Source organism: Zonotrichia leucophrys, chromosome 2 (genome assembly GCF_028769735.1).
Source record: "Zonotrichia leucophrys gambelii isolate GWCS_2022_RI chromosome 2, RI_Zleu_2.0, whole genome shotgun sequence".
Classification (NCBI taxonomy): Eukaryota; Metazoa; Chordata; class Aves; order Passeriformes; family Passerellidae; genus Zonotrichia; species Zonotrichia leucophrys.
In genome coordinates, this window is record NC_088171.1 from 40,977,627 (window position 1) to 41,003,851 (window position 26,225).

The 26,225-nt window shown below is 38.7% G+C and overlaps 1 protein-coding gene across 5 annotated transcripts; it reads right to left on the bottom strand.

The window, feature by feature from the left end:
- Nucleotides 1–631: 631 nt before the first annotated feature.
- On the bottom strand, nt 632–24,086 carry AZI2 (5-azacytidine induced 2). Of its 5 annotated transcripts, XM_064704681.1 has the most exons (11): nt 23,854–24,086; nt 22,822–22,912; nt 21,426–21,478; nt 21,109–21,307; nt 15,307–15,536; nt 12,720–12,845; nt 12,296–12,395; nt 10,503–10,651; nt 7,966–8,027; nt 5,125–5,240; nt 632–2,345 (listed from the first exon to the last, which is right to left on the bottom strand). In XM_064704681.1, exons 5-11 carry the CDS (start codon nt 15,529–15,531, stop codon nt 1,957–1,959), a joined length of 1,167 nt encoding a protein of 388 aa, XP_064560751.1. In that variant the 5' UTR covers nt 15,532–15,536; nt 21,109–21,307; nt 21,426–21,478; nt 22,822–22,912; nt 23,854–24,086; the 3' UTR covers nt 632–1,956. The 5 variants fall into 5 exon arrangements, with proteins under 5 accessions (XP_064560751.1, XP_064560752.1, XP_064560753.1 ...); XM_064704682.1 differs by lacking the exon at nt 22,822–22,912; XM_064704683.1 differs by lacking the exons at nt 21,109–21,307; nt 21,426–21,478; nt 22,822–22,912 and adding an exon at nt 16,759–16,788.
- Between the last annotated feature and the right edge of the window lie 2,139 nt (nt 24,087–26,225).

Genomic DNA, 26,225 nt, shown 5'->3' on the forward strand with positions numbered 1-26,225 from the left:
TCATTGCACAAATCATATTAATGCCTGTTGAATATTACATTCCTTAATAAAAAAACCTCTGTAATACTGAGGTGGGGGACCCCAAAAGTAAACTACATTAGAACTAGGTACCATATAGCTTATGCAGCCACATGAGAAATGTTTTCTTTGTTATTACATAGGTAGTTGGTTCTATCAGCTAAAGCCTAGTGACTTGGATTTGTTTTATGCATATTGGATTTTGTTCTATTACTTTCCAAGAGATTGTACTCCCCTGAGTCAGCTGTGTTCATTGGTCAGAATAAATTCCAGCATCTGACACCATTTCCATTAATCACAGACAAGCCCGTATACGTGAGCAAGATAATAGAATGATAAAAACAATATCTGGTGAATGGAAAACATTGTTTATGTATGCTGTTTGTACTACAGAAGGTATGTGGAAGGCATTGTTTTTGCCTTTGACAGACAAAGTGAAAGATGGGCTCTGTGTGAAGCGCTTACTGTGCAGGGGAGGGTGTCTGGAACCACACAGGTCACGTAGCAGCACCCTCCTAACGCTTCTACAGCCCATCATTGCTATGGCTGTGCTACTGCCAGAGCCTCCCCGTGTATTTGCAAACCATCTTAAGATAATTAGCTACTAAACAGCTGTGAAATTAATTTTTATTACTTTGATGTTAAGCTGGATCTGTGAAGCTGAATACTTCACCCACCCACACATTTGTAAATAGCGTATTCAGTATTAAATATCCTCCTGCCCATTACAAGTTAGGTATCATGGATCCAAAATACAATGCATTTTTCTTCAACTTTTTGAGCAGTCGAGACATTTCACTTAACCCTGTTGTATTAAGCCAGATATGAAGCAGAGAAGTTTACAAAAAAACCCCAAAAACATAAATTATACTTGTCTAGAAACAGTTCATAGCCTTAAGAGGAAAAAAATAATGAAAAAGTAGTGCTTAGACACCCATAATCTATACAGCAGGTAGCTGGAATTCCAATAGCTCTGGTTCTCAGTGGCATACTAAAGACACCACAAAAATACTTATTTTTGTATATCAACAATGCAACAACACCAAGTCTGATTAAATTAAGGCTTTGTTTCTTTAACAAAAGAAAAATTAGTAGCCTTCACTACCACAGGAATGAAGAGTCAGAGTTGTGGTGCTGTGCAAAGGAGGCACAATATGGAAAAGTGCACTGTGAACACGCTGGGTCTGTGGCAGCAGCACTGCAGTTACAGCAGCTCCCTTCAGCAGGAACTGAGGGAAACAAGCTGAACCTCCAGGATTCGCAGGGGGCAGCAGCAGCAACTTTACTTAAGGTCCTTCACCTTTCACAATCAAGCCCTAAATGAGGCAATCAAACAGCATAGCCTAAGGTTGGTTCTTCTCCAGCCACTGTCTCATATAAATCAAGGTTGGAACAAAAAACAAACCACACTCACCTTTCTTAGTTAGATATTACAGAAAAATGCATTTACAAACCAGAGGAATCAAAGCTAATTGAAAGGAGGAAGGAAGACAATCCAATTCTTCATATTATCCTTATTCTGAAAAAGAACACTGTCAAAATATAAGCTCAGAGCTGGTTCAAGGTCTAACATTGGATGCCACGTATTTTCTTGATAACATACAAATAGCAAACAAATACAGAACTGGATTATTTTGTTTTATTCCACAAACTCACTTTTCATTGTAACCTTTAGCAAATGTATGTCATTTGCAGTACAAGACTATCTAGGCCCCATACTAGATTTTTTTGTATTTACATTACACCAGCACAGCTTTAACATCAAGGAACTCACTCCTGATTTACAGCAGAGGAAGACTCGGCTTTCTGATTTGGAACTAGAATTAAAAATAAAGAAAGAACATTTCAAGCAATTTGTTTTCTCTCCTTAAAAGTTCGAGCATTAAGGTGCCTATTCAAAATCACTCCAAAAATGCCTCAGTTCATTCTAAAAATTGTTTAACTCTTGTGCAGACAGTTTTGATTACACTGATCCAGGTAATCTGCTGGACAGTTTAACAAAGTTGGATTATTTTTCATTTCCCAAAACATATTCTCATTGGGCTTTGGAGGACTTGGGAATACCCAGGAATTATCTTCCAGAGAGCTCTTTCCATAGGAATGGTGTTCCTGAAACATTTTGCTGTCAGCTGGAATTGGTCTCTCATCTGTCCAAGCTTGTAGGGTCACCCTTTCTGATGGGACACGGGCATCTCTCAGCAGAGGGGGAGACACAGCATTGCCGAGGGCTTTATCGTTCTGTGACAGGTTTTTATACACTACCCCAGATGTCAGATTCACCTTTGAAATGTTCAAGTCAACACATTGCACTGGTGCAGTACAGGCAGCTGAAGGAAGAAGATAAAAAAAGATTTTAAAATTACATTATCTAATGCATTTTTCACGTACCCCAAATGTACTACAGTCTAGCAGGGATGTTAATCACAGTTTCTTCAAGCCACAAGTTTTTGGACCATATTCAGTAACTACTTGAAATCTAAAAACAACATATTACCCTCACCAGTCTCAAGATGAACCCAAAATCCTGACATCATAATGTCTAAAACACACCCAAGTCCAAGGATATCTCCCAACTCCTATTTCAACACAGATAAACTGATGGATCTTTCTGACCAGACTGAAATGAATGCTGAAACAGAGACCATTTTCACATGCTGGAGAAATCATCCACATGCAGAAGACTGAATGCTGCTCCCTATTCTACTGATTCTTTAACAAGCTGTGTTCTTGTGCCATCCAGAACCCAAATTCTCACTACCTATGAAGCAGTAAGAGGGAAACACGTGGTGTTCACAGGTTCTCTTGTCTGACTTTCAAAAGTAAAGTGACAGACTGCAATGTTCAGCTATGTGACATTCCAGAGGAGTTTTAAACTGTTAGGCAGGGGGAGGATTTTGAAACAAAACAGGATCTACCAGAAATGGAAGAGCTGTACCTTCAACACACATCTGAACATACGGCCAAATACAAGCAGGTCATTTTGTTTTGTAGTGATAATCTACATAAACATGTAATCAGACTAGATTAATGCCTCCTGAGTTAAAACTCACATCTTACATAGCTTTCTAGAGCAGCTGTTAATCTTGAGCATGAATTGTAATTTTTAACCTTTGTTCTTAAGGGACAGAAAAAGAAGCTGGTATCTTGGTCAAAGAATACAACTTCTGTTTGTCACAATAAATTAAAATTTGTGGATGTCAGCCCAAACCACCTTCCAACACCATGGGCATCATGTCTGAAAAACATGCAAGGCACTGGATTTGGCATTTTTGTGCTGGCAGGGGTAAAAAGCAATTAGAGGCCCACAGACCTTTAAAAGTTCGAGAAAAATTGAATCCACTAAAATAGATTGAAAATGTACCAAAAAAAAACCAAAAAAACAAAAACTCCCAAAAAACCAACTAAAACCACACAAATAAAAACCAACAAAAAAAAAAAAAAAAAGAAAACCCCACAAGCACATCCATTTGTTGAAAATTCCTCCATACATAACACATAAAATGCCTCTCTACATTCTAAGTAGAATCCACATGTTAACTGATACTGTTCATGTCCCACATGAAGTAATGAACACGTGTTCTGCAGAATTAGTGCGCCTCTGACAATGGCAGCTGGTCTGTAAATGCCAAAAGTCAGTACTAGAGGTATTGGAAGTCAAAGGCTTCAGTCAATTGTACCCATATTTTGCATAAGCCAAGATTTGTCTATACATATAAGCAAAGATGTATCTGCATGGCATTCATAAGTGTGGCTGATGACCAAGATTAGACCACTCTCACATACTTCTGAAAAATTACTGAAAAAAGTCTACAGATGAAAAGGCAGAAGTCCACTGTTTCCTGATCAATCAAGAATGCCTTCTGTGGCTGTGGATGAACAACTGCATAAGAACTGCAGAAAATGAGTCTCCTCACCAAGGAGAAGAGAAAAGTAAGTAGTTGTGTAGTGGCAAGACAGGTAACTGCAAATTAAAAGTAAGGACATAAAGACTGTATGTGATCACATCAAACCTTGACAGATCCAAGATTATTTAGACTCATTCAGTTCCCAGTTTCTCTGCTGCACTGCAGTTATTTGACAAACATGTTTTAGAATTATAGGAACACAGACTCACCTGGTAACAATATGGCCAAATCTACAAAATGTTGACAGTTTGTATCAGCCAAGTACCAGAGACAAAGTGATCATTAGTCACTGCTGACCACAAAGGCAGGGACTGCTCGGGAGGTGAATCCTGTCATTACCTCACTGAGCTGTTTAGAAACAAAATGTCTTGATCTGGTAATGGACAGGGACATCAGAGACTGTCACCAGTACATTGTAACCAAGTTCACTGTCTTCCACCAGTATTCTGAGCACGGTAAAGATCACAATAGAAGTGAGCAGAAAACAAAGGAAATTAACTCTTTACCACAGTTTGTTTGCCTGATAGTCTAGCATTTGGATTCAGAGAAAAATATGCATGGAGTAGAAGAACTGTCTGATGAAGTGCTCATGGAAAATTTAAATACTTTATGTGAAAAATATTTAACCCTTGAAATTATTTAAGGCAGTTTTGTTTCCCCAGTATTCTGACATTCAGAAAATGTCACACTGTGTAGCATTTTGTTAGAAAAGACAACTTTTCTGAATAAAATACAAAGAAATAGGGAACAATAAGGAATTTCATTCTTTTAAAGTCTGATTTTAAAATGTTGCAAATTTAATACTTCATATATTCTGCACTGGGAAAATAAGACTGCATTTGCAAAAAGATTTTTTCCCTCCTAATATGAAGTAGTTGTGGTAAAAGGTCAAATACGAGTAAACTTAACACCTCAGCCTTGTGCACATAAGCAACACTTGACTGAGAAAAAAGCCACAAGGGGAACAGAATACAGTACTGAAGAAAAAACACATCAGCAACACCTTTATGTGTGAAGTTGACCAGTATGAGATAGAAGCAAAAGCAGAAAATGGGGAAGCTGGAACCATAATACAGTCTAGCTTATCAACTTCAATTGATGAGATTCTGATAAGATATGATAGCTGGTTTATTTTTAAAATGCTACAGCTTGTATCAATGGTTTGTGTTTGTAAGGTCTGTTACTGCCAACACTGACTTGCCTTTCTTGGCTCCTGGTGGGTTCCTTTTCAGTTTTCGTAGGACCTCAGCTTGCTTGTCAGTCGCTACACGCAAATTGGACATTTCTCTCTTCAGGTCCCAATAGGTTTGTTGCAAACTTTCAAAACAAAAATTTATTACAAGTTAAATATTGCTGCCTCCAAAGCAGCCTATTAACATGCCTATCAAGTGTTGACAGTTAGTAAATTGTTCTGCAAATTTTGTTGGAGTACCCTAACTGTAACTGGACTGAACAGTACTGAGAATTACCTTAAATGGATGGACCTTTGTATATAATTTGATTCTTACCTATTGCAATATACAGTGCTTTATATATTGACATACTAGGTAATAATAATAATTTCAACTCTCCAAAGGAAAGAAACATGAAGCTTACTTTTCATTTCAGTATCTGAAACTAACCATCTTCCAATAAAATTAGTCATCTCAAAGGAATACTTTAAATAAAATGACACCAGGTAATAAAAAAGGCAGAGCGTTAACTCTGAATACCTTTCAGTAAATGACCACATACCCCAACACATATTATGAGCCTAGTAATACTAACTTATTTTTATTTCAAATAATCAAAAACCAGTATTTGGGTCTTATACCATGCACACTGCTACCCTGAATTCAGACTAAATACCTGAGACCCAAACTGAGCATACACACAGAGTCCAATCTAAAATATACTCTTTCATATTCAAGGCCTCCAATTTGTGTTAATACACTGCCTGATCAGACAGTGTAAAAAATAGTGTTCCAATTCATTCTCTAAGACAGCATAATAGAAGAAACATATTTAGCAACAGCAGCACTGTTCCAACACTGATGTTTCAGGTTAATAACTGCTAAGAAAATTAAGAGGAGAAAAAAGAAGTCAGCATTACCATATGTTTCTTGGTAAAATTTCTAGCAAAGGCTCACTGAATATCACATTTATGTTGATTAATAATTAACTTAGTGTTCAAAGACATAAGGATGTAGTTACTTCAACTTAAACATGAATGCAATGATTTAATGCTTTTTTAATGATTAACATCCTACCAAAACACATTTATTGAAGACAAATATAACAGACGAGAGTTTCCAGAATTTTTTCCTCCTCACTACATTCACTAAAGGCATTTATTTCAAAACAGCTCAATATTTCAAGCTACTGAGATGAGTAAGAATTAATAAGATTTATAACTGTATGTAACACTATCCTTCAAAAATAGCAATATAGGATCACTCCTGCATGAAATATCAAGCACAAATGTGTTCAAAATCACTCTGAGAAGTGGCTATTATGCAACTCAACAATAAGAGAGTTCTCTTCAAACAAAGAAATAGAACTTCTATCCACAGAAATACTTCACCAGAATACAAAAGTTCAGATGCATAAAGTTCTGTTTAAAAATATAGGAAGGTGTTATTTTAATAAATAATGTGTTAAGTGTCAGCAGTTCTGACTAATAGGAAGTTAAAATTTTCAGAACTGATATTTCAAGAAGTTCAGCTAAACCTGTGGCCTTTCTACTGCAGACTCCTTTTGGCTCTTTCAACTCTTGAGATATGACAACTTAATTTGAATGCTGATGTGGCAACCACACTTCCTTAATTCTTATGCTTTGGTCTAAAAAATAAGATCAAAAACTTCAGTTATGTCAAACCAGAACTGTCCAATATTTAACACAGAAGTGGCAAATACAGGGACAGCTCAAATATCTGCCACCAACCAGAAGGAAAGTTCTTGAATTAATTTTTTAAAATGCATTTAGCAGTTTTACAAGCATCTTGCAAAGGGTTGCAGGTACCAGAATTCCACTTAAATCACATGCAACTGATTTTAATTGTTTTTGTGAATACTGGCCTAGAATCCCATTGCAAAGCCTAATTTTCATGGAATTTGTAATTGAAAACCCAGGATTCCCCATGCCTGGAATTCCCTGCCTTCTAACATGTGATATGAACCTTCACTATGACAGCCTGTTTAAATGTACAGCAAATTAGATTTTCACACTGAGAATTTAAAGTCAGATTTGCAGGCTGCTCACAAATATGAAGTAACTAGTTTCTAGAAAGTTAACTAGGGGCAAATGCCTCCACCATTTCCTATAAAAAGCAGGATTGCTTGCTACAACAAATGTTTCTCATAGGAGGTTTTTTGCGTGTTTCCTCCACAGATTTTTGGATGGGCTTACATATTTATTACTTGTTTAGTATTTATATTACAATAAACACTATAGAGTCCCTATGCTCTTTTAGATGGCTGCCACCTGAGCACCACTTGATGGAATATATCTGCTCTGATTAGTAATTATTTGATCAAATGATCAGTTTACTCAGAGCAGTGATCAAAGAGATAACTGCTGTGTGTTGAGAGAACATCTTTTATCAGGTGTGTGAGGCTGACAGCAAAGCTCCAGGAGGAACCACAGGAATAAGTATCCAGTCAAGGTGAAAGGACAAAGTGTGATTTGTGTGCAGTGTGTGCATTGTTAGCCTCACTGCACCAGAGAACAGATGATGGGAAGGGTCTGTATGTTCTCTTTCACTGGCTGAAAAGTCTCTTCAACACCCAAGGAAGCAGCAAGGCCCACTGCACTAAAGCCTGGCATTGTGAAGGGCTGCTCTTCCCTCTGGTGGAAAATGCTGTAAGTGCACCAACAGGCATAACTATATAAATATTCATCATCATCCTGAACTACAAACACAACAAAGAAATAAAAATTACAATGATCTTGCTAAATAACTATACCTAGACTTTCAGTGAAATTATGTCACACCTAAAGAGTCAGCAAGAATAATTTACTTGTTCAAACAACTGTCCCTCTGTAAACTGAAGTACTTCATACCTCTGGATGTCTTGCCTTTGAAGGTGGTCTCCATGTAATGGATTTTCCTCTTGAGCCTGGTCCTGCATAACAGAGTGAAAGGAAAACAGAGAATGAATGAACATGATTTCAGATCTTCTCTCTCAAACAACAGCAGTGAAACTCCAATTTGCCTAATACTGAAATTCACAAGTAGTCTTCATTTGTGTTAGCTGCAGTGGGTTTCAAAAGTGGGTTTCAATTCTACTAAGAATTTCCACTAAGAAATGCTTAAACTACCTACTTATACAAAGGCATTGCTCAGCCACCTCCATACTCTTCTTTCTTTAAACAGATGAACTCTCAGAATTAGAGATCGATTACTTTCTTAAATGGGCATTAAAAGTCTTTCTCAATTTCTGCTTTTTAAACAGTCTTTTTTTTTCTTCTTTCTATGTCATGGTATATAAAGATCCTTAACTTAAAGGAAGCTGTTTCAGTATAGATTTACTTCCACAAGTTCATTTTATAACTTTATAACATAACAGAAAATAATTTATGTTAATTTTTTAAAAATAACAACAGAAAATAATTTATCTCTTCAGTCTGAAAGACTACTTTAAAATTGCACATATAGGCAGCCACACTGAATTTACCAGGATTGTTTAACAAATCAAACATTGGACTCACTTTGTTTGCTGTGCTTCTATTAGACTCTCACTTGTGATGAGCTCCCTCCCTTTCATATCCCTTCTTTCCATGTTCCCTTTCCTATCATCCCCTCTAGCCAAAGCTGTTATGGATTTGATCCCTTTACAGTGGCTTTAAGACAGGCTGCACATATTTCAAGCAACTTGTTAATGTACATGCTGCATCAACTACAATGTTAAACTTGAGTAAGAATATCTTAAGGTACAAAAAATAGAACGTACACTTGCCTAAGGTAGAAAACATTTGAAAACATGTTTTCCTGTTTTCATTTTCATTATTACTTATTACATTCATTAGCTAATGTAATGAAAATAAGTAATAATGAAAATACCAGCTGAGCTGAAATAATGCTGATTTGTCATTGCCCATTAATCACACTTGACTGTATTTCACCTGACAGATTTTCCCCTCCTGAGCTTTATCACCATCTCCCAAAGGTTTAAATTCATAGCATAAAAAATTTGCACTGTATTACCCCATATTTGAAAACATGCACTTTATTTCCTGTATTAAGCAGTTACCAGGATCAAGAAGAAATTGTATTAAAGACAAGCAAAAAAACAACAATCCCCCCCCCCAAAACCAATGTAACAAAACCTCCCAAAACTAAACAAAAAGCTGTTCCCTGTATTTGCTCTGTGCAACAAAAGCTGCTGGCATAAACATTATTTAAACAGTGTCACATGCAGTATTCCTTACAAATGCTATTTTAGTCTGTTCTCTCTGACATCATTCACTGTCACAATACAATCTGTAATTATTTATGCAGCTGTTACTCCGTTCTAGAGTTACCCGAAGACAACAGAACTTCACACAAGTTACAGCAGGCCTTCAGATTTACAAGTTATTGAAGGCACCTGAAACAGCTCCAGACCCAAGTGAAACAACCAACAGTAAGGGAAGTTAACAGAACACCTCACACGCTTTATCCCCACCTAGTGGAAAAACTGCAGACTCACGCAAATGCTGTGTGATTCCAGATTATATAATCATCACTATTAATGACCATAAGGAATGTAAAACAGTCTGCCTCCTCAAACAATCACATTTAAATGTTTTACATTCACTGTGTGACTTCAGTGTGACTGCAGAGTCCTAGAGACTGGCACTGTACCTTTATCAAAGGTAAGATGGAAAGAAGAAAGAATGCACTAGACAATAACTTAGTGCTTTTTGTTACTGCTATCTTAATTTTCTTTTTGAGATCCTAACAACGCCTAGGTTACAAAATGTGTCCCTCAGAACAGATACTTGTCCCAGAAATGGCAGGGAAGGGTGCCAAAAGAGGAACTTTCCTGATAAGCTTCATGCAACTACCCTGAAGAAAAGTGCCGTACCTCCTTAAACAAAGTTCATGACATCTTTAAACATTAGCATCCCGTTGCTATTTTAAAAAAAATGAAAATAATAGAGGCCAGCTCTGGCCCAAACTTTCTTAGCAGCCCAGGTTACACAGAACTTCAGTGGCTACTTATAAAAAATCATAAAGCATAAAATCATAAATCATATGGGCAATGGCTGGGAAATCTCACCCATATAGAATCATAGCATATCTGGAGTTAGAAGTGACCTGTAAGGATTAAGTTCAACTCCCTGCTCACTGCAGTACTACCTAAAGCTAAACTTTCTAATTAAGAGTGTTATCCAGACACTTCTTAAATTTCGACAGGCTTGATGCCATGAACACCTCCCTGAGAAGCCTGTCCCTATTTCCAAGAAAAATGACAGTCTACGAAAATATTTAAGGTTAATTTTACCAAGATATTAATATTCATATATACGTCATCTTTTTGTTAACCCTTGATTTTGATTGACCTTGGGATTTAAAAGAAACCATTAATACAAAAATTCCTTAAAAATTAAGGTACCTTCTGCTTGGAATTTTGCAACTCCTTCCTGAGACTGTTGCACTCTTCCTTGAGTTTTTCTAGATCTTGTTCCAGACTATGCACTTTCAGGTCACTGCTCAGCTTCTCTAATTCCCAGTTAGCCGGAGTACAATTCAGACTTTTTATCACTGTGAAGAAGACAAACAAGACAATTAGATTCCAATCTCAGTCTAAAGAACATAATTCAATATGCAAGATGTTCTTCAATCAGCCCATGTCTTACAAAAACATTATATTCTGGAGAAACTGGAGTCCATGGCAACAGGGAATTATAACACTGGTAATGCTGTTGGCATTACTGGTCTATTTTCTGGGTTTAAAGCATGGAGCCCTACTTTCTAGGAATGCACTGGACATTTGCACAAAAAGGCACTGGAAATAAAAAAATCCATTTATGGCAAATACACATCATATATGCCAACTTGCATACTTCTCACATGCTTTGAAAACATGACTCTTTTTGTCCTCAGATTTGTATTATTACATCACTTGCCATTACGTTTTCCCCAAGTTTAACATCAAGAAGTTCCACACAGAACAAAAGATACAATCCAAACAAAAGGGGAAAGCATAAAAGTTACACAAATCTTGTTCGACTGAAGCAATTCACAAGGTAAGAAGCAACTTAAGCTGATGCTACCATCAGATCAGTAGCAGGGCATCAGTGAGACAGCAAGAAAAGAAGGAATGTGACAGGAAGAGACGCCGCAAGTTTTCAATTGCGTGGTACGCTTATTTCCAGAATTAATAGTTTAAACAGCCTTAAGTTACACTGATTCTTTTTTTTTTTAAAGCAAGGTACCCAGAGTCCACTTATGAGTAAAACTGAATTACAAACAAGGAAATCATCACATTTTCAGAGCTCTCCTTACAAACCCTGCAATTCTTACCTCCTGAAATGATGACATCCTCAACAGTGATACTAGCACTACCTGCAATTTGTTTTTCTAGGCTTAAACATTTGTGCAATTGAAGTAGTGCATTACATACATGCTTAAGGTCCTCTTGGAGAGTAATGAAATTCAAGCACAGCCATACTCAAAAGTGCCTTTCAAATTACTGTACTTGTACATACTCTGAAGTCAGTCCATACTCTATACAGATGGCATCTTTTTGTAACTAAACTAATCAAGGACTTTTTTCCTTCCATGATGTTTTGTTTAATGCATCTATCACATACAGAGCACTGTTTAAAACTGCAGTAAGAGACGCTGGATTTGGGATTTTGGAATTGCCAGGATATAGAGTTATTTTCTCCTTCCTCTTTTCACCAGGCTCTCTACAACTAACATCTTTCTACTTTCCCTCATTTCCCAGCCAGCTAAGTAACTGTTGGCAACTGCAGCTGCTGCTATACAACATCCTCTTGTATTTGTTGTATCCAACAGCAAGACAAAGCAATATGCTGGACCCTCTGCAGCTGCCAGAGGAAGTGGGATTGACTGAATGATCTTCATATCTGACCAGGCCTCTGCCCTGCTCTGAGGAAAAGGTGCTGGGGTCCAGAGAAGTACATGACCCAGCCTATAAACTGTTAGGTGGTGCCCATTTCTCAAATTTGTCAGTCACCTAGGGTGGGAGGACACAGCAGCCTCAGAATATACGTGTCACCATTCATGAGAATGAAGACAAGTTCAAAGTACCTCAGTGCTGTTCATGCCTCTCTTACCTTGCCCTTGTATAGGGTTAAGCCTCTTCATGCCCCAAGATCACAATATAACCACTACATAACTACATAACTATACCTTAAGATGAAGTAACCAAATGCATACCTTGCTGAGTTTCCACTTCAGTTCTTAGTTGTAACAGCTCTACTTCTTTAGATTGCAACTGTTCATTCAAGTTTTTCAAGGATTCCGCACTTTCTTTTGCCTGTTTTTCAGGAGAGAAAAACCCCAATCCAAAATAATTTGTGAGGCATTTTTCTATCATGTCAGACAATTCAATAATTTAGAACAAATACAACAACAAAAAAATATTACTTTGATTTTTATTTTAAACATTATTCTAGCCCAGTAATAAAACTGAGGTACATTAAATCGTTATTTCTACAGAAAATATCGTCATGTACTTTAAAAGGGTGATAAAACCAACACCACAGATCTTAAGAATATAAAGCTCATTCTAGAGTAAACAGGTACTAACTATGCAGTGCTGATAAAGCAAGCCCTGAAGCCATTACTTAAAAAGGCACACCATTTTTTCCAGTTTGCTTTTCAGATGGTCGCGGTCGATGCAGGCCTCTCGGAAGGCTTGGTAGGCCTTGTTGACTTGTTCCCGCCCAACCGAGCTGCACTCCTCTTCCGCCCGCGAGCCGAGCACCTGAACGGGCAACACACAGGGAACAGAACAAGGGAGGAGTTTTCTATGTGATGCTGGGAACTGCAAAATTTTAAGCTTGCCATATTAATCTAACAGCTTTTCCTTTTTTTTTTTCAGTTTAGATAACAAATTAGTCAAATACACTGATACAGGCCGTGTTTTTTACAAAAGTGCAGCAAAGGCTGTCTACAGATTCTGAAATCTCTAACAATACTTAATGCTCACTAATTTATAGAATCATAGAGTAGTTTGAATTGGAAGAGGACATTTAAAAGCTCACCTAGTCCAACCCCCCTGCCATGGACAGGGACACTTTCCAGTACACTGCTATGAGTTCACTCCTATGAGTACTTAAAAACCATTCATAAGTTATCATTACTCCCACTGATAATCCCTTAATCATATTTTTTCTAGGCTCCAAAAAAATGTAAACTGCTTTTTGAAAAAGGAGTTTTAAGCATATAAATGCACAACAAACAGAAAGTTCAAAGGAAGCCAAACATAATTACTTAAATGCCTCATAATGTAAATAAAGATTTTTTTCCCACCTATTAATGTACAAAAAGCCAAAGCAGAATAATTTTAGAAATATCTATTAACTTTGAGATTACCACCATCTTACTGCCTGCTATGGCAAAAGACAAGCAAGGCAGAATAACCACTACCCACTGGATTGCTAGAAAAAGGGGAACAGAGTTAAAATATATTCAGTGTTTTTAATAAGACAGAAAGAAGTCTTACATCAAATTATATCCATTCATATTAAAAGTTCTTGTTTTAATTAAGTATTGCATTCTCCTTTTCATTCTTTTTATCCTGCACACTTCCTTTATGTGTACCTCCTGCAGATATTCACAACAGATTTTCACATATTTTCTTAAAAATTAGGAGTCACACAAAAGAAATTACTAAAACGAAGCATTGACACTCACATATCTACCTTAAATATCTCCTCTTTAAAGTGTTTGCTTGCAAGAAAGTATGGGAAAACAGGAAGACAGATAGGAAGCTTCTGCCCTTTGCTTTTTTTGTTTATCTGTATGATTCCTTTTAAGTTTTGTCCTTTATATTTTCTCCCCCTAATAAAGCCACTCACATAGAACATAAGCCTTAATAAGCTTTCTGGAAGTTTCCATGAACGCTGAAATGACAGACTCCAAAGGGGTAACTCCCCATATATTTTTTAAGCATACAGGTACATTAGCTATTGACAAAGACTGAAAGTCACTAACAGCCTTGGCCTCCCTCATGAAACATTTTAGTGGTATTCACATACTAAAAAGTTTTCTCTACAGAAAACAAAGTAGCATCTTCAAGAGAATTAACCTAAACCAGGCCAAACCAAAACACACAAGACAAAAGGAATTGTCAAGGTCAAATCCTGTTTATTGTGATTCTGAGTAACAACATAAAAGATGTTACACTCAGCATGGTTCAGGTCTAAAGCTCTATTCCTATTCCCAACATCCCCTTAAACTTTACATAAAGACAGTCTTGAGATGGTTTTCCTTTCTGAGAAAAAGTCAATCCTGTCTTCACCAAGAATTCCCAAATAAGTGTCTCAAAGCTGTGCCAAGTGTGACTCAAGTGCTTCATTCCAATGCCACAAAATAATACACACTTGGAAAGCTTTTAAGAGTCAGTAGCATAGTTAGGAGAAAGTCCTAAATAATGTCTCAGCTCTAACACTAGGATCTATCTTTACATCTTATATAAGAAAGCAATCTATCAAAGTCAAGAACTTCTCCAGTACAAAGACACTCAATGCTGAACAATGGACATACATTTCATCACAGCATTCCTTACTTGGAGAGAAAAACCTGCCCCGGTCAATTTTTAGCTTTAATGAACTTCACTAGTTTATGGCCATGAGAAACTGCTTATAAAACAAATTCCAATATTCATTTATATTTCAGAATTATTGCATCAAAAACCAGCCAGCCAACATCTATGTTAGGCATTTCAACTTTGCATTTCACACTTGAGGCTGTGATTAGCTAGACCTAGCTGGATATTCTTACCAACCAATTCTTCCTTATCATTTTGGTATGCTTAAGGGTCTTTTGACACACAGTTCCTGGATTCTGATAATTTACAAGCTTTGCACCTCACTGTTCAACAATACTGTGTCACATGTGCCCAAGCTAATAAACACCATGAAGTGGCACCCAAACTACAGTGACAAATTCTATGCAACTAGACATCTGTCTGAATCAGCCACTGTCTTTGCATTGCATCATATATGTGCCCAGTGAGAACCAAAAATGCCAGTATGACACAACTCCACTACCAGAGGAACAAACTGCATTTCACTTAAATAAATAAAACTATTTATAAAAACTTTTTAACATGGAAATTATTTCAAGTATATATTTCAAATCCTTAACCCTCTTCTCTGCCATCCAGTCAGGAGCAAACAAGAAGCTGCTACCAGAAACTGGTATATCAACTATTTTCTTACCTTCTCTTCTAAAATTCTCACTTTTTTTTTTAAGAAGGAGTTCTCCTTCTCTGTCTCTTTCAGTCGTTTCTTGATATCTTCATATGCAGTGACAAGTGCAAAGTGTGAGGCAACAGACTCATCTCCACTATAGGATGGAACAGGAATATCGCTGTCTCTCTTGTGAGCATTGTCTGCTTTTTCATGGTTCAAAATACAGATGTCATCCTCTACCAACTCCTCCATGACAGCTGTTAAAAAGACATATAAGTGCTAAGTTTTCACAAAGACAAATTCATCAGAGAGTCTGAAAACCTTCCAAAATAATACTGCAGGGTGTTTCTGTCTAAGTATGACAAGACAAGACTGAATAATCAGGAAGTATCTTAATGTTGCCGAAAAATCTTGAAATCCATGTCACCTTGAAAATACACTGTTTAGAAAAGACACATTTCACCGTTACTTGATATAAATATTTTGAGTACCTATCAGATGTATGAACCCTCAAATTCATTTTTATTAAGACTCAACACCAATGTAGAATTTGGCTGGTACGAACTATCTGAACTCCAAAGGAATATTATATCTGAGCTTTTGCAAGCCGGCACTGAGCAGTAAAAGAGTACAGTTCCAACAAATCAACCAACTCCTGTGGTTCCTGAGCACAAGTGCCAAAGCCTCTTTATTTCTGAATCCAAATACTTATATTTTTCCAAAACATTAAAATAATCTTAAATGATCTTAAATTACACTTGTATTAGTCCTTAAAGAGACTGTATGGGTAGCTATTCTTTCCCTGGTCACAGCAGAAAACCTCCTTCTGAACAATTACAGTAATTTTTGACTGAAAATATGATGAGAATGAAAACATGCACAGTAACATGATCTGCCTCAATATGTGTGGAGAAAACTGACAATAATCTGATCACTAGTAAAGTGTCACTCTAAAATACCTGGCAGATCCATGTGAATGACAAATGCAAAGTAGACATTACACTGAGCTTTTGTTACAACCTCCATCATTCAGGCACAGCAAAACATTCAAAAAAGAAAATACAATCTTAAAGAAATTCTATGTATTTTCTTGAGCAACAGCTCTCAATAGAAAACCCCCAAAAGCATTTTCCTTAAGAGTTACAAGTTATCTGGAACAAGTTTTGGGGTTTATTTAGAAATAAGCCAACCTCCAAAATGCAAAAACAACTAACCAAAACCAGACACATCTCATTTAGTTATGAACATCAAGATTACTTGTATTCATATGCAGTACTAAGAAATGCTATTAAGTGCCGGATAATACCACTGCCCTTGAAACAAACTAGTGATGTGACTTCTACAAAAAGCAGACTTTTATTTTTTCCCCTTCAACAAATCCTTAGGTTCCTCATGATTAGCTAATGAACCAACAGAAATGCTGGAATGAAAGAACTGAGCATAATGAAGACAGCTTTTTGTACTGCAGGAAAAACTTACTTCAACAGAAAACCGACTTGATCAGCAGAACTTTGCAGCAAAGGCAGGCATTAGTGAAAAAAAAAAAACCACAGTCACAATTGCTGCTTCTACTGTGTATTTGCTATTTGAATTCAACCTAAACTTCCATTTGTTTATAGATACTAGACTTCCATTTGTTTATAGATTACAAGAAGTAAAGGCCTGGAGCTTGTCTGTATGGTCAAATTTCTCTCACCATGCTGAAAAGCTTTCAGAGTGCAGCATTATGAAGAGCTGTAGTACAGCTACTGCTGAACAATAGTGCTCTTATCACATTTGTCTCAATTTGCTCCAAGCCAGTTAGACAACATGATAAAAAACTGTGACAGCTCATTTCTACTAAATAAGACAGCAATGGAGTTTTTCAACAGTGAAAAAAAGACAAGAATACTACACACCAAAGCTGAACTCCTTTTAATGGTTATGTTCAGGAGGTGAATAGATGCCTTGTATGTTGTTTGATGCATTCTGACAAAAAAGTAGCCTAAGTTTCCCTTGCTTGTTGTTCTGCCTTGAATATTCCGTGATTTCTGTGATATTTAAGTAGAAAGAACCCTGCAAGAAAGGTTTGCTTCCTTTTCATTGTAAGCACAGTATCACTCCATGTGCAAGGTGACCTTGACCAAAAGCACCACATCATTCAAACTGCATTAACTGACTGAAGGAATTGCTCATTTTGTCTTCCAAGATGAGCATAACATACCAGCTTATCCTCCCCCATTTCACCAAAGGCTCTGCAAGCCTTGTCACCCATCCCATCAAATTCCCAAGAGCCTGCCCTCTCAAGGCAACACATCTCCTTTTCTCGGAACACTTAACTCAAATGTCATTAAAGAAGTGTCACAGCTCATCATTATCTCTCAGAGAAAGCAGCAGATTTGTGACCTTGTACATAACAGAGATCTTTGTCCCCATGCTTTCCTAGAGCTCCTAAACCTGAGCATCATACACTCCCTATTTCTTGCACACATCAGTGCTACCAGGAGATGGCAATATGGGAAAACAGGACCATATTTATTCTGCATTTTGTTAACCAGAAGTGCCTTTATGAGCCTCCAGGAGAGCAACACTTTCCAAATAAGACTCAGTATACACAAATACTATTTTATAAATACAAATACACACCTAACCTGCACCTGTTCGGAAGACTAGTTACTCTAACATTTTTTTACTTGAAAGATCTCATTTAGTTTATAGGATTATTCAACTCTGGTTTTCTGATGCTGCTCTCTAAGCCAGAAGTGGAGATTATTTAGAAGAGAAGCATTTAATTCCATATAATTCAAAGGGACTTTGTTTGCACGCTTTTCTAAATTTCTACACTGAAGATAACAGTTCCCAAAAATCCAATATACACATTTTTGATTAACTGTATTGCATACTAAGTGATGACAAGCTGCCATTAAACAGTTCAAGATCAGCAGTACTGTAAAAGGCCATGGTGAAATGCACAGCTCACCCAGCTTTTTTTGCTGTCAGGATAGACAAAAACCCTCAGTATAGAAAAAGAAATGTCGGTAAGAAATCCCCGACTCCAGCTGTAGTCTTTGATTTCACCTGAGGACAGGAATCAAAATTTAGATGCCCCAGTACTGTATTACCTCATCTTAAAAATATGAACTGACAGCAACAATCAAATAAGTGTTTTGATTATTCCACAGGTTATAGCTCCTCAAATCTGGAAGAAGGATGCCAGAAGGTCTTTCAGGATGGTTCACCAAGTCCTGCCACAGACTTCTGCCCTGTTTTAATCTGTTTGACTTCTCCTAATTCAAAGTCACATTCGTATGCACTGCTGAAAATGCCTCAGAGCTGACATTCTGAAACACCTGAGTGAATACTGACCTCTCTGGAGCTGCAATTCATGAGATAATCTGTCCTACGGTAACCGGTTCAGGTGAAAGATTTCTCACTAAAATATTTGAAGTAATATACCGACAAGTTAATGTCTCTGAATACAACTCATGTCCATCTCGGCCTCCTTAAGGCAAACTTCACAATCCCATTTACCACACATCCCATTCCAAGAAAGGTCTTCTTAATACTTTTTACTCCCTTTACTTCAGCACAGTAGCTAAGTGTTTTGCAGTGATAAATATATTTAATTTACACTTTAGAATGATCTGCACACTTAAAACAGCCTACTTAAAAGGACTTTAATCTTTACGTCCGAAACAAAATACATTAAATGAGTACCAGTACTACTATTTGTATTAACTAACTAATGTTTAAAAGCCTACAAACAAAAACCCCAACCTGAACACACTGTTCATAGGAAACAGCATTAAGTTCTAGCAGGACTAATTATGCTCCCTGTTTGTAAGCAAGTGAGTTTGAAGAGGTGGCACCACCTAAGTTTTCTTTCACACAATGTGAAGAACAGAAGAACAAACAGGAACCACTTCTGTTGCTCAACATAGGTTATAGAACAGCTTTGATTCAATACACTGAATATTTTGTGCAAAATAATGTTTTCCCATATCTTCTTCATGCTTGGCAGAAACACAGCTTTTCTCTTTAAAGAGCTTTAAGAACACTAGTCATTAACACCATGGGAGGCAGTTAAATATAAAACACATTCTACATATGAGGAACATGGGATGCAGAGGCTCTAATAGCAAACAGACCACTGCACAAACAGAGCTCTGTAGTTTGAAATGCTAATCTTATTCTCGGATCAGAAGGAGAGATAGTAAAAGCAGGATTACTTTAAATTTTTCCCAGTATGAAGCAGATTCTTATTTTGGCCTAACAGTTGATTTGAAAGAGAATAAAACAATTCTCAAAATATTTCCAAATACCAAATGCAAATAATTTCAAGATGGTTGTTTTCCTGTTTGCCTTCCAGACTTGAAGGGTTTGACTTCCTAAGTATAATATGAACAGCTTCCAGCTGTTGATAACAACAGCATAATTTTTGTACAGAGAAGGGTATACATAAATGCATGTAAACATAAAAAAAACCTTTAAATTCAAGAAATGCCTTTGAACCAAAGGGATGCTGAGCGAGCATGTTACAACCTTCACCTTAATTTCAGAAAAGCTGTACTGTTTTTTTTTTTTCTTTTTTTAAAGACACTTCAGCATAGCAAGGAATAATACAGAATTCCTGCAGCCAGCATCAAAAACTCCACACAGTACTTGGAGCATATGACACAAGATGTTAAAACAAGCAGCAAGACTTCCAGTCTCTTTAAGCATCCATCACTTTGCACCTCTCCTTCAGAAATCTTAGGTTCTCTTTGATTCCAATTGTGAACAGACTGTTCTACAGAGAAAGGCATCACTTTTTACACATACTTGCTCCGTTTAAGAGTAATAAAAATTCTCACACATCTCAGCAGCTGCTCACACCCACATCTGCTGCTTTGGCCGCTGCTCATGCTTCCATATGGCCAAAGTGCACAGGCCCAGCACCCTCCCAGCGAGTCCCAGTGCACTGGGTGCTCCTTCAGAAACACGTCAGCATGGGAGCTGCATCACAGCTCCAGAGCGCTTTCGTTTTATTGCCTTCAGGAAATGGAAACTCTCTGTCTCTGAGCTCACACACCACATCACCGCAGCTCATCTATCCCGAACATCTGGGGAAGCTACAAAAGCCAAGTAAAATCTCCTTAGGTACAACAGGCAATTTTTTTCAATCTCAAGGTTTTTACAATAAATAATCTACTTTCACAAGGACCAGAAAAGCAATAAACAGCCCATTTTATTACAAAAGCGCTTGATAAATTTTACTTTCTCTGAACAGTGTCAGACTCCAGTACCTCCACTGCTAATTTGCAAACCTTATGCATCCTCAATGTAATGTATTCAATCTGCCTTTCTGTGGATGCTGTCACAATAATCACTCTCCCTGACAACTACCTGAAAAGGGGGAAAATAAAAACCCAGAAGTAGGAATCAATAAAATATTATCCTTTCAGCATCATGTAATCCAGTTTATTAAACTATTACATTTAATGCTGAAAGTAATTAAAAGCAGTGCTGTCAAACAAACCTAAGTAGGACCAAAATGGCTTTTGGCTGTTAAACATTTCTAGCACCAAATATAAGTATCTTGAAAGGTTATTGAAACCCTTCTTTTGCTGTTCATTCATTCCCATTTCAAAAGGTTTATAAGGAATAACTATTTCCAAAAGTTAAGAGGATTTGTTTTGGATTTTTTTTTCATATGTTCTTTTGTAAACCAAACAACAGGTCCTACCTCCCAATCACAAGTTTCTTCCTATTCAATTCAATAGATTAATTACAATTCAATAAGTTCACAAGTTCAGTGATAAGCCTTTTGTAATTGTATTAACTTTTAATTCAAGTGGAAATGTGCCTCACCTGTTACAGCCACTGGAAGGCAAGTGAGTCTCACCGATGGCCCTTGCTCATCCTCAGCTCACTAACACAACATCTGCAGGTTTCCAAGACACAATTTCATCCAAGACAGGATGCCAGCAAATCTGATTCAGGCTCCCTTTTACAAGGGGACCAGATGATCTTGCCAGGTTCTTTTCAACTTGGGCTGTCTTCTAAAATCCTATATTCAGATTTATATGGCAATATTTCAGATAAACCTGGTAATTTGAACCTAAGTTCCACTTAACAGCTTCCAAGTGGATGACTTCGAATATTCAAGCCATTTATGCTTCACTTACCCTCTCAAGCTTAAATTCTTCTCCCCAAAGGTCCTGTCAAATTTTAGTTGCACCTACAGTTTCATACACAAAGAACTCCACATAAAAAAATTGTATAATCATGTAAATTAGTTAATTAACGCAAGTATAGTATAAACATTTAGCAAAAACATAAGACTGAGTCCAAAGTGAACCATGGATAATGGACACAGGTATGGAGTTCAGCAGAACTCCCCACTGACTCCTACCAAGCTGGTCCCTATCCTGACCCCTTTGTTAATCCTAGCGTTGCCATCTTAGCAAACTGGATCTCATTATCACTGTTTTATTCAAGATGGACTGTCACACTTCCCCTGTCTAGAAAATCCCTGTGGAAGAATGAAAACATATATCAAAAGGTAAACCCACATTGCATTTTATTGTTTCCTTCTACATGTTCTCTTTTTTTCCTCAAATTCTGTTCTATAGAAAGCATATGAATAGCATGTGCAGTCACAGGGGAGTTTTCACTTTCCTAAGTAGGCAACCCACATTTAACATTTTATAGTGCACAATCTCCAATTCAATGCATCTATTGAAATAATACAAACAAATTTTACTGCATTTGCAACTCTATGATTTTCCAATGCTGTGAGATGAAATTATTCTGTTTCTCTGCCCTGAGTACACTAAGTAGTTTGTTCATTTATTTGACCAATAATTTGCACACTTTCCCCACCTTTTGAGTGTCACATATAAAAGATATACTGAAAACCAAAGTAGAATACTTGCTGAAATTTAGGCAATCTTAAAACTATCTCTCATTTATTTCCCATTTTTCCTGCACAAAGATGTCACTTCACCCTCTTTGCTCTTTTGAAAAACTTTTTATTCTTTAATTTTCATTGTAAAGCATAACCTAGCTAGCACTTGGGTAATGGTCAACTCACACTTTTCTAAACCACAAATGCAGCAAACAAGGTTCTGAATAATTATAAATTTTAGCAAAAAACACAGGTGTTGGGAGTGAGAAGGTGGGTAAACCCTTCATACAGTCTAATTTAGAGTTCAATGAACCAGTGTTTTCTGCCTTCTGACTTCATTGAGATTTTAGATGAAAAAATTCTGCTTAAAATTTGAGGCAAAAATCATCTACTTAAGCTATAGGTCTACAATTATCTGATAAACACTTCTAACAAAAGTGCTGTTATTAAACAGCAATTATTCAAAGAACAAAAAGTAGTAATAATCTTAGATTTCTTTTGGTTTCTACAGTAATTTTAGTAGAATTACTAAAACTCTAAAATAGATGTTGGAACAGATAACTTGGACTATTTGCAGCAGAAGCATGTGATCATACACCACTATCCCGGAAATGAAAGTTTCCCATAGCCCATAACAACATGTCCCAGAAAACTGTCTCAGAAGAGAAACTGACCTTTGGAGTCCAGAGCAGACTTCACTGTCCTGGCAATAATTCTCCCCTAACTTCGCTTTTTCCAGAGTCTGTTTCCAGCACACTGATTTTACTGCATATATACAGTGAAAGGCAGTGGGGAAATGAAAGGATTCCTTAAGAAACAAAACTCCTAAAAGCACTCACTGGAACAGCTGACACTCACATCTAAGTTGCTAGGGGACCAATTCATTTAAGGAGATAAGGGTTTTTTCCCTACCAGGTGAAACAGTAGGATTTCAAGAGGCAATTTTTTATATGTTTAAAGCACCACTAGCATACACAACTACACTTCCTTCTTCCAAACTAACACGGCCTGCAGCACCTGTATTCCTGTCAGCTCCAATATTCTATCATGTTTCTGTTTTCACAGCAAACCCGTAGTTTGCTCATTTCCTTTGCCAGACTGCTCTGTACCAAGGCACAAACTGCAGCTCCAAGAACTCACGCAGTTTTTCAACTCGATCAGAGGCAGCTTTGTAGCCAGGCTAACAGGCTGCCCGAGGCCCAAGCCCACCCTACTGGCGGCACCTGTAAGCCTCGCTCACCCTCCCGCCACGGGGTGACTGACCCCTTATTCCGGCCGAGCGTGACTGGGCAGGGACACGGCACAAGACCGAAGAGGCTGCTCCTTCTGAAACTCAGGAAGTTCCACTTCCACATGAGGAAGAACTTCATAAGAAGGAGGCAGAGCACTGGAACAAGCTGACCAGGGAGGGCGTGGAGTCTCCCTCTCTGGAGTCATTCAAAACCCACCTGCACACAGTCCTGTGTCACCCGCAACCCGCTCGAGGTGACCCTACCTCGGCACCGGGGCTGGACTAGATGATCTCCCTTCCAACCCTCAAAATTCTGGGCTTATACGAGGACGACTCTTATTTTAAGGAGAGAAACGAAAGACCAGCCTCTTTTCCCGGGGAGAGTCGCTCTTCTTCCACGGGGCACGAAGCTTCCCAGCACGCCGGGGGAGCCCCGGCCGGGGCCGCCCCGCGTTCCCCCCGCGCCGGGACCAACCTGTCCGGGCCCCGCTCGGCCGGCCGGGTCAGCGGCGGGCGCTCAGCTCGGCGGGGAGGCAGCGCCGCCCCTCGCGGTCTCCGCTCGGGCCCCCTCGGGCGCCCATCGCCCCCAGCCCGCCGGCCCGGCCGCGGTTTCGGCCTCCGCCACCGCGGGGAATTCCCGGGGCTGGGCGCCGCCCCCGCCGCCTTCGAGGAAGTCAACAAACGCCGCTCCCGGTCCCCGCCAACGGGCGAGCGGCGCTCCCGGAAGGAGAGAGGCGGCCCCGCCGGCTGAGCGGGCAGGAAGGAGGGAGGGCGGACTGCAAATCCCGGCGTGCAAGCGGGCCGCCGCCCCGCCCCGCCGAGGGCCAGAGGGCTGGCTCCGCCCGGACCTGGGTGGGGCTGCCGCCGGCCCCGAGCGGCCTGGGAGCTGCTGCGGGTCGGCGCTCCCATCTGGAACGCTCTCGCAGAATTGTTAGAGATGGAAGGGATCTCTGGAGATTATCCAGGCCCAGCCCCCTGCCAAGGCAGGGTCACCACGAACAGTGCTGCATTAACGCGTCCAGGTGGGTTTGGAATTCCTGCAGAGAGGGAGACTCCCCCGACCTCCCTGGTCAGCCAGTTCCAGTGCTCTGCCCCCTCAGTGTAGAGAAGTTCTTCCCCATGATGAGGTGAAACGTCCTGTGTTTTAGTTTATGGCCATTGCTCTCTGTCCTGTCTCTGGCGCCATCCTCTTGGCATCCACATCTGAGTTATTTATATGCGCATTTGAGTTATTTATATGCACTAATGAGATCCTCTCTCAGGCCCAGCTCCCACAGTCTCTCCTTAAAAGAGACCCCTGAAGGGCCTCCACTGACCCTTTCCAGCAGCTCCTTGGCTTCCTTGTACCGAGGAACCCAGAAACGGGCACAGAACTCCGCTCTCGTCTGGCAAGGATACAGTGCTCCCTGGCGGTGCCCACTCTTCCAGCACCACTGGGCATCTCCACAAGCAGGCAGCCACTAAAAACCCACTTTTCTCCTTTTCTGAGGCTCACTGCACTCCCTGCCATCATTCAAAATAAGGCTGTAGCAAAGCAATAAAGATCAGTGATTTTTAGTGGGAGCTGCCCCCAGCTTGCTCCAAATACTCCTTAGCAGAGGAGCCCATCCAATTCAATCCTTGAAACTCTTTCCAGCTTCTTGAGAAGTTACACCTGCACACAGCTGAAGAGACATGGTGTAACATTTTACATTTGTACTCTTTCAATTTTCTTTTTCTCCTAACAAGGGAGAGATGAAAGGCAACGGATGCTCTGTTGCTACAGCAGGGTGAAAGATCATCTCATGTAACCTCATCTGCCAAAACCACAGCTTTTGTTCCTCCACCAAGGTCGAAACGAAGCAAGAATAAATCTAAATTGCAGATCAGGACCTCTGTTACAGGGAATAAAAGCAAGCTGATTCAACAAGTCTAATGTAGATCTACAGGGGAGAGCAGCTGTGCTCTTCAAGACTAATTTAAAACTAACAGGAGTTTCCTTTGCTGCTAAAAAAACAAGCAGTTTGCTTTTATGTTGTGAGAGTTCTTCTTTAGCCAAGTCCCAAAGGACTTTTGGCAACTGTGCCACGAAGTCAGCTGGAGCAAGGGAAGTGTAGTGCCAAATGGATCTATATATGGAAAAATGTTGCAATATTGAGTACTCCTTAAATGCTTAAAGACCAAATGGAAACAGGACCCCTGCTGTGGGTAGGGAATTGTTATTTGGACAAGAATCTAATTTAAAAACCAAAACCACAAGTTCTCCATTAATCATGCTCACAGACCTCAAAACAAAATTTTAAAAAGTTTGTAGCATACTTCCATTACTGAGATTTTTACTAGAAGTTTATGTTACATGTAAACTGCTTTTTATTTTATGAGCCAAAATAGTACAATGCTATTTTCCGCTATGTTTCTTACCAAGAGCAGCGGTCTTCAGTTGAAGGGCAAAAAATACTATTTCCAAGTTAACACCTCTTTGTAACAATTCATGTGACATGGACACAAATGTGTTTGCATGTCACTAAGTTACAGAACAGAGGTCTTACTACATAGTTTAACATTGGTTTGAAATAGTGCCATTATGAAATCCAGAAGAAAAGCCCATAAGGATTTGGGCTATCAAATATGCCCCACTATTTTTGTGGATAGCATTCACAGAATATATAGCACGTTTATTTTTAATAATGTGTTTAATTTGTAATCTTTTTCCCATTAAAATATATCTTATCTACAGAACAGTTAAACAAAAAACAGTCCCAGACAATGGCTGGTATTGTAAAACCTGTTGCTACACATTTAAAACCAGCTTAAAGACAGTTATATTAAAACCAATGTCAGAATTTTCTGGTAGTAGAGGGTCTGGTT